The sequence below is a fragment of the Hordeum vulgare genome, chromosome 3H (assembly GCF_904849725.1).
Source record: "Hordeum vulgare subsp. vulgare chromosome 3H, MorexV3_pseudomolecules_assembly, whole genome shotgun sequence".
Lineage (NCBI taxonomy): Eukaryota > Viridiplantae > Streptophyta > Magnoliopsida > Poales > Poaceae > Hordeum > Hordeum vulgare.
This window is the reverse complement of record NC_058520.1, coordinates 117,095,158-117,104,250: the sequence shown is the minus strand read 5'-3', so window position 1 is coordinate 117,104,250 and position 9,093 is coordinate 117,095,158. Positions and strand designations below refer to the sequence as shown.

Here is a 9,093-nt window from a genome sequence, read left to right as displayed (position 1 = left end):
TGCGGTGATATTTCCATGTTTTACTCATATCAGGACGCAGGGACTACTTCCGTCCCGATGGGAAATGGTTCAAGTGCTTCTGTTTGTGGTGTTGGCACAATCGATCTGAAGTTTACTTCGGGAAAGATCGTGCGGTTGAAGAACATGCATTATGTCCCCTCTGGCCATAAAAATCTTGTTATCCGATCTCTTCTGTGTAGAGATGGCTACAAGCTTGTCTTTGAGTCCAATAATTTTGTAATATCCAAGTATGGAACTTTTGTTGGTAAAAGTTATGAGTCAGGAGGCTTGTTCAGACTATCCTTATCGGATGTTTGTAATAAAGTTGTTAACCATGTTTGCAATAATAGTGAATCAAATGTGTGGCATTCACATCTCTCTCATGTTAATTTTGGTTGTATGACGTGGCTAGCCAAGTTGAACGTAATCCAAAACTTCACCATTGTCAAGGGATCTAAGTGTTAAGTTTGTGTGCAAGCTAAGCAACCTCGTAAATCTCATACAAATGAATGGTGTTTTGACGAAAGGTGGAAATAAATATTTTATGACATTAATTAAAAACTCCACTAGATACTGCCATGTGTATATTTTAAAATCGAAAAATGAGGCTTTGAATTTCTTCAAGATCTATAAAGTTGAAGTGGAAAACCAACTTGATCGGAAAATCAAGAGGCTTAGGTTCGATCATGGTGGAGGGTATTTTTCCATTGAATTTGATTCTTTCTGTGCAGAACACGGTATAATCCATGAGAGGACGCCTCCCTATTCACCTTAGTCAAATGGGGTAGCCGAAAGGATGAACTGTACTCTAACTGATTTGGTTAACCCCATGTTAGATACATCGGGTCTCTCCAAGGCATGGTGGGAGGCAGTGGCGGATGCAACAATCTGGCAAGCCTTGGCCTCCGCCACACCATAAAATTTTGTACTTTCATACTATATGCACTTTGGGGTCTAGGAATACTTCATGGTTTGAATTTTTGTGTGCCTGAGTGCCTACACCGGCCATACCTTGAAAAACTTCCTGCCTTCGCCACTGGTGGGAGGAGGCAGTATTGACTGCATGTCATGTCCTGAATCGAGTTCCCACAAAGAACAAAGAGATAACTCCATTAGAGGAATTGGAGAAGAAAAGGTTAAAACTCTCTTACCTACGAACTTGTGGCTCCTTGGCAAAAGTCAATATACCAAATGACAAAGAAGCGAAAGCTTTGACCATAAACTGTGGATTGTGTTTTCCTGGGTTATGATTTTCATAGCATTGGTTGTAGATTCTTTATTGTAAAATCCGAGGTATCTTACATGCATGTGGGTACAATCATCGAGTCGAATGATGCGACTTTATTCAAATATATCTTTCCCATGAACGATACGGGTAGCTCATCAAATCAGGAGATGCTTAGTTCATCGAGTCAAGATGTAGTTGCAATTTCTGAACCTACCATTGCAAAGCAACATCTCCTACGGAGAACAATAACGAGACTCCTAAATGGAGCAAGAGACACAGGACTGCAAAGTCCTTTGGTGATGATTTTTGTTGTATATCTCAGAGATGGCACTCCTAGTTCTATTTCAGAGGCTTATGCATCTGAAGATGCTGACTACTGGAAGGAAGCGGTCCATAGTGAGATGGATTCCATCCCGACAAATGAAACTTGGGAGAAAATTGATCGTCCTTATGGGTGCAAACCTATAGGGTGCAAATGGGAATTCAAGAAGAAGCTTAGGCCTGATGGTACTATTGATAAGTACAAGGCACGACTCGTGGTCAAGGGTTATACCCAAAAGGAAGGTGAAGACTTCTTTGATACTTAGTCACCTGTGGCTCGACTGACCACTATTAGAGTACTACTTTCACTAGCTGCCTCACATGGTCTTCTCGTTCATCAAATAGATGTTAAGAGTGCTTTCCTAAATGGAGAGTTGGACGAGGAAATTTATATGGAAGAACCAGATGGGTTTAGAGTGGACGGTCATGAAGAAAAATTGTGCAAATTGTTGAAGTCTTTGTATGGACTTAAGAAAACACCTAAGTAGTGGCATGAGAAGTTTGAAAGAACTTTAACAACTCGAAGATTTGTTGTAAACAAAGCTGACATATGTGTGTACTATCGCCATGGTGGGGGCGAGGGAGTCATCCTCTGCTTATATGTTGATGACATATAGATTTTTGTAACAAATCTGAATGTTATTCAGGAGGTCAAGGATTTCCTATCTCGTTGTTTTGAGATGAAGGATTTAGGAGTAGCTGATGTTTTCTGAATATCAAGCTGGTAAGAAGTGATGATGGTGGGATTACATTGCTTCAATCTCACTATGTGGAAAAGATCTTGATTCACTTTGGTTATAGTGACTGCAAGCCCTCTCCAACACCTTATGATGCTAGCGTGTTGCTTCGAAAGAATCGAAGAATTGCTAGAGATGAATTGAAATACTCTCTCATAATTGGCTCGCTTATGTATTTAGCAAGCTCTACGAGACCTGACATCACTTTGGCTGTTAGCAAGCTGAGCCGGTTTGTTTAAAAAACAGGAGATGATCAATGGAAAGCTCTAAATAGAGTTGTGCGCTATTTAAAGGGCACTATGAGTTATGAAATTCACTACACTGGGTAACGAAAGGTACTTGAAGGGTATAGTGACTCAAACTGGATCTCTGATGAGATAAAGGCCACGAGTGGATGTGTATTCACTCATGATGGTGGCGCTGTTTCTTGGAAGTCTTGCAGGCAAACCATCTTAACGAGGTCAACAATGGAAGTAGAACTCACATCACTAGATACAGCTACGGTCGAAAAAGATTGGCTTCGTCGGCTCTTGAATGACTTACCGGGTGTTCTTATGAACTACAACAATCAAACTGTGATTGCCAAAGTGAGTAGTTCAAAGGATAACATGAAGTCATCAAGACATGTTGAGAGAAGGTTAAAATTTGTCAAGAAAATGAAAAACTCCGGAGTTATTGCATTGGATTATATCCAAACGTCTAAAAATCTGGCAGATCCTTTTACTAAGGGTCTATCACGTAATGTGATAGATAATGTATCGAAGGAGATGGGTATGAGACCCACAATATGAGTTGTTCACGGTGGTAACCTATTCTATGTGATCGGAGAGCCCGTGAATTAGACGTGGAAGACAAGCTATTGGTCAACTAAGAGGAAAGTATCCTTATCATTGATAATACCACTCCATGAAGATGTAATACTTTTCTAATCTTCATGGCAGGTTGATATATATCTTAATGTGTTCTAAGTTGCCTATTGAAGTAGAGATGTTGTCTTGTACAACATCTTTCGAGGAGCACACCTATATGAGTCTAATTATTAAGCGTCGCAATCTATGAGTGTAGGGCGTTCTCTAGTAAACTCATGAAAGGCCTCGGAGTATGACACATAAGTATCACGATAGCCTAGTATCCGTCAAGGCTCTCCGTGAAGCTAGGCTCGAAGAAAATTTGCAGTTCAAGGCATAGTCCACTGTTCAAGTTGCTTACTAGCATAACATAGAGTTCTAGGTGGAAGTTCAACTTAACAGTCTCCACTGCAGTACCGGTATATAAACAGTGTTTTGGAACCAAATGCAAATTTTGTGTGCTTCTAGGATTTGGTGGGGGATTGCCAGAATTTAACCGTTTTGGGCTAGATCAATTACCATTTTCAGAATTCCTAATAAATTCTAGAGGCCCACTTAGCCCATTCGTGCAAGGCAAGAGGTGAAACTAAAGTTTAGTCCCACATTGCTAGTTTGATAGGAGTTGGACCTCCTTATAAGGAAGGATGTTTCCACACATGTATGAGCATGAGAACAAGAGAGACATACACGTTCGCTCCTCCTTCTCTGCCGTCGTCACAACGCGATGCGGGAATGAGCCGAGCCGATGACTAAGTTTTTTCCACGCACGACTGGTATACGATAGGTCACTCGGGAGCCGAAACGTTTTGCCGCAGTGGAGATTGAATACGAACACTGCACCTCTTCGGCGACTCTCTATGTTCTTTCCCATCCCGGCTTGAGGCGTGCACCGCAGGTTGGGACAGTGGGCCTCCGAAACCCCACCGCTTTGAGCCTTGTACGGAAGAAGGGTGATAAGGTTTTTGGGGAATGTTCTGCGCGACTATGGGCTTCTTCATCACGGACACCACGGACGCCGACGACCACTTCCCGGACGACGACTTCTGCCCCGAAGTCAACAACCTCTTTGACAACATGGTTGGTGACAATTTCAACGCCAATCCCATTGTTGCTGTTGCAACTCAATACATGTTCGTGTTCTTCTTGTTTAAGTTCATGCCGCAACTTTGTTCTAGTTTCGGTTCTAGATATGTTCTGTTTCTATTCACCACTTCAAATGCTACTTGCATACTCTTTGTATGATCGCATGACTTGTCTTATAATTTCTATAATAGTTATGATTTATGTACTATTTCTTCTAGTAAAATCACATGGTAAATCGCTCGCATTTCCAACACAAGTCTATGCAATTTTGCACTGGAAAAATTAGTGATCCTTGTTTCCAGAATAGAGAACACGAGTGTAGTCTGCAATAAAGAAAATTTGCAGCTGCAGGAGTGCACTGGTATTCAATCTATCGTGAATTAGCAGCCAAAAACAGACGTAGTTCAGTTGGTAGAGGGAATTTCTTAGCCATTTAATTGCAGGAATGAAAGTGGCCACTACTGTTTTTGAAACTTTAAAGAGGAACTTACAAAAGTAATTTAACTATTTGAAACCGTAATAAAGATTATGAGTAATTAAACCCTGAAGAAACTTCCCTTCTTTCTTGGACAACACTAGACAGCGGCGCCGCACCCGCGTCTTGCGGTCCGGCGGCTCAGTTAATCATCTTTCAATGTAAAAATTAACACCCTATTAATCACTCATTTAATACAAAACTAGTGTACCTGGAGTATCTCTCTCATGCATGCATGCATGTAATGATATCCTCATGTATAATGAAAACCGCTATATGCATGCAATGATGTCATCAATATTCCTTTTGATGTTTAAAATTTAAAAAAATTTATCTACAAACCGTGAATTCAATCGATGATCCGTTTTCACCATTGACTTTCTCACGACGAGTTTTTCGAAACTAGATCCCATGTTGACATGTTCCGTCAACTATTTTTTTCAGTTCATACTTTCCACATTTTTTGACCCACTTATCATATTATTAACCACTTACTTGCGTGAAAAAAATAACTTAATTAGCACTTTTTGATGTTGTTTTGTACAAAGCCTTGTAGCAGTTTTCATTATACATGGTATAAAAGCATATCATAAGTTGTGTTTGTCAATTTAAATATGCTAACTTGTCATATTTACATACAACTTTGCCAGAAAACTATTTTGTGTGCTTGTTAGTTTAACTATGCCAAGTTGTCGTATTTAGAAACGATGACCGAAAAATATCTTTAGTGGTTACCGGTTTTAAATATGTTGAGTTGTCAATTTTTTCGCGTAATCGCCTAAAAAAAGTTGTTTGTGCTTGTCATTTTGATTATGTCAAGATGTCATATTCATACGCAATTTCCAAAAATTAGCGATTAAATTATTTTTTATCAAACAAGTAATTACTTACTAATATGACAAGTAAAATAAATGTGGTAAGTACGAGCAAAAAAAGTTGTCGAAACATATTGACATGGGATCTAGTTTTGCAGATTTCGTCGAAACAAAGTCTACTGCAAAAACGGATCATCGATCGAATTAACGGTTTAAGAGATAAAAGTTTTTGAAAATCCAATCATTTAAAATGAATCCGATGACATCACTGGATGCATGCATGCATGCATGACGAAGAGAGCCGCCTCACGGGATGTCGACGATGCGGCGGTTCTTGATAGAATTTCCCTTCTTTCTTTCTCATATTGCAAACAGCAGGTGCATTGTGGTGAATGTAATCATGAGCACCGAGCCGTATGTCCACTTCGACTATTGATGGTGGAGGTAGAAGTGCATGCTCTAGCAAATGCAACCAAATGATCGATCTTATGAAAGAGGCTATGCAATGCATTTATTCACACTCGCAAGTTCGCTCAACCAGGGACTCGCAACAGGAAGGGCATGCCGGTCTGAATGACATATACTAGTTGGTTACAATCAGTTTTGGTACATTCAGTTAGCTAAGAAAGAACTCTCTTCAACTAAGACCGTTGGGTGCCACAACCTTCAGGCAATAGGTGTTCCGTTCTTGTAAGTTTGACGAGAAATTACAGGCAACCTTTTTCATAAAGAACAGACAACTATTTATCTCGTCAACTGTATTTCTATGTTGCTGTTAAAAACAACTGTATTTCTATGATGTACGAAGTATGGAGTATAAACGAAAAAAATTTATATACATGAAAAGAATCAACAAAATAAGGTGTTCGACTTAAGGAAACAGAACAAAAACAGTACAGTACAATATTCTGGTATTCCTACTTCATGTTCTATTCTAACAATGGCTACTGGATCACTTGTATAGATCGTCTTCATCCTCATCAGCTGCCGCGGAGGTGTGGACAGCAGCTTCTGCCGCGTGTGGCTGCGCCGGGAAGCGGAACTCGGTGCCGAACCCCCTAGACTGCTGCAGCGTCTGCGCGAAGGCCCGGTACTTCCTGACGTCGGCGTCGCTCACGCTCCGCCTCGCGTACTTCATCGACTCTTCGAAGTGAGCCGCCTTGATCTCCGCCGCCTCCTCTTCCTGCCCGCCGTCCGGCTCCATGGTGTCTTGTCCCATCCTCTGCCTCTCCATGTCCTTCTCGATATCTTCCCTGATGGCGTACTTGCACGCCCTCTGGCAGATCTCCGTGATGTCGGCGCCGCTGAAGCCTGCGGTGAACCTTGCGAGCGCGCCGAGGTCGACGTCCTTGGCCACGGGAGACTTCCTGAGGCATGCCTTGAAGATCTGGTGCCGCGAGGCCTCGTCCGGCAAGGGGATGTAGATGAGCTGGTCCAGGCGGCCGGGACGGAGCAACGCCGAGTCAATTATGTCCGGCCTATTGGTGGCGCCGATGATGAAGACCGTCTTCTTGGCGTTCATGCCGTCCATCTCGGTGAGCAGCTGGTTCAGGACCCTGTCCGCCGCGCCGCCGGCGTCTCCCATCCTGCCGCCCCTCTGGGTCGCGATGGAGTCGAGCTCGTCGAAGAAGAGCACGCACGGCGCAGACTGACGCGCCTTGTCGAAGATCTCGCGCACGTTGGCCTCGCTCTCGCCGAACCACATGGTGAGCAGCTCTGGCCCCTTGATGCTGATGAAGTTGGCCTGGCACTCGTTGGCGATCGCCTTGGCCAGCAAGGTCTTGCCGCATCCTGGTGGCCCGTAGAAGAGGACGCCCTTGGACGGCGACATGCCGAACTTCTCGAATTTCTCTGGGTGCTCGACCGGGTACTGAACGGTCTCTTGCAGCTCCCTCTTGACCCCGTCGAGGCCGCCGACATCGTTCCAGCTGACGTTGGGCACCTCCACGACGGTCTCACGTAGCGCGGACGGGTTCGTGCCGACGAGAGCCGTCTTAAGGTGGTCATTGGTGACGGCCATGGAGTTCAAGATCTCGGCGTCGATGGTGTCGTCCTCTAAATCGATCACGTCCATCTTCTCCCTGATGCACTGCAGCGCCGCCTCGGTGCAGAGCGCGGCCAAGTCGGCGCCGACGTAGCCGTGCGTATCCTTGGCAATCACCTCAAGGTTGACCTCCTCGTCCAGCTTCATGTTCTTGGTGTGGATGCGGAGCACTTCGAGACGCCCGACCTCGTCCGGCACGCCGATGTCGATCTCGCGATCGAACCTCCCGAAGCGCCTCAAGGCAGGGTCGATGCTGTTGGGACGGTTCGTGGCGCCCATGACGATGACGTGCGCGCGGGCCTTCATGCCGTCCATCAGCGTCAGCAGCTGGGAAACGATACGCCTCTCCACCTCGCCGTGAGTCTTCTCCCTGTTGGGAGCAATGGAGTCGATCTCGTCGATGAATATGATGGAGGGCGCGTTCTTCTCGGCCTCCTCGAAGGCCTTCCTCAGGTTGCTCTCGCTCTCTCCGGCCATCTTTGACATTATCTCCGGGCCGTTGATGAGAAAGAAGAAGGCCCCGGTCTCGTTGGCCACCGCGCGGGCGATCAGCGTCTTGCCGGAACCGGGAGGGCCGTAGAGGAGGATGCCCTTGGGAGGCTTGACGCCAATGGACTTGAAGATCTGAGGATGCCTGAGTGGCAGCTCGACGAGCTCCCTGATCTGAGTCAGCGGTTTCCCCATGCCACCCACGTCGTCGTAGCCGACGTCGTCGAGCCGCTCCTCGTCCTCCCGCTTGACCGGCTCGCCCTCGCAGAAAATCTCCGTGTCGGGCATCACGATGCAGTAGTCCGCCGCGGGGTCGATCTCCATGACCTTGAACTCGACGCTCCGCATGCCGCCGCGCACGAGGAAGAGGTCGCCCTTGTGGACCGGGCGGAAGGCGTCCACGAAGTAGGGCTTGAGGTAGGCGTCGAAGAGGTTCCCCGCGATGCCCTCGACGGTGTCGTCCAACGGGAGGATGTGCACGCGCCTGGCGTACTTGACGTCGTGGCACAGGTGCACGGACACGACGTCGGCGATGCGCACGCGCAGGTTGGAGCGGGCCACCTTGTTGATCCTCATCTTGTGCTCCTCGCAGGTGTCGTCGGGCAGTGCCATGCAGACCGTGCTGTGGCGGCGCTTGCCCTTGAGCAGCACCGTGTCGCCCTTGAATAGGGAAAGCTTCTCCATGGTGTCTGGGTGGAGGGTGCACACGGAGTTGTCGTCGTTGGTGCTGGCATCCTCCACCACCAGCCGGTTCGCCGCCTTCTTCGATGACGCCGTGATCGCCATCGTGTTCAACTCCCGGTGATGGACTCGCTGCGTCTCTAATGGATTATTACTCTCGTTGGATGGATGTCGAGCGCTAGTTTGCGTTGGTGTTGCGGTGAGGTGAAGACGTCGTGGGGGTCGCAACCTTTATGGAAGGCTAGGCCCGACTGCGGGTTGGAACTGGGAAGGCCTGTACGCTCGCACGGTCGCACCTCACTTCCGAGTAGAGATCAGCACACACAGTCGCACGGTCGTCCGTACGCTGAGATGGATTCGTATCCGTACTTG

At 46.3% G+C, this 9,093-nt stretch overlaps 1 protein-coding gene across 1 annotated transcript; it reads right to left on the bottom strand.

The window, feature by feature from the left end:
- Positions 1 to 6,227: 6,227 nt before the first annotated feature.
- On the bottom strand, positions 6,228 to 8,826 carry LOC123439645 (cell division control protein 48 homolog D-like). Its single transcript, XM_045116333.1, has one exon. The coding sequence runs from the start codon at positions 8,824 to 8,826 to the stop codon at positions 6,460 to 6,462; it is 2,367 nt and encodes a 788-aa protein (XP_044972268.1). The 3' UTR covers positions 6,228 to 6,459.
- Positions 8,827 to 9,093: the final 267 nt, after the last annotated feature.

What these genes read in the sequence shown, in the direction of transcription:
- LOC123439645 (XM_045116333.1), bottom strand. Translation starts at nt 8,826, where the DNA reads ATGGCGATCACGGCGTCATCGAAGAAGGCGGCGAACCGGCTGGTGGTG.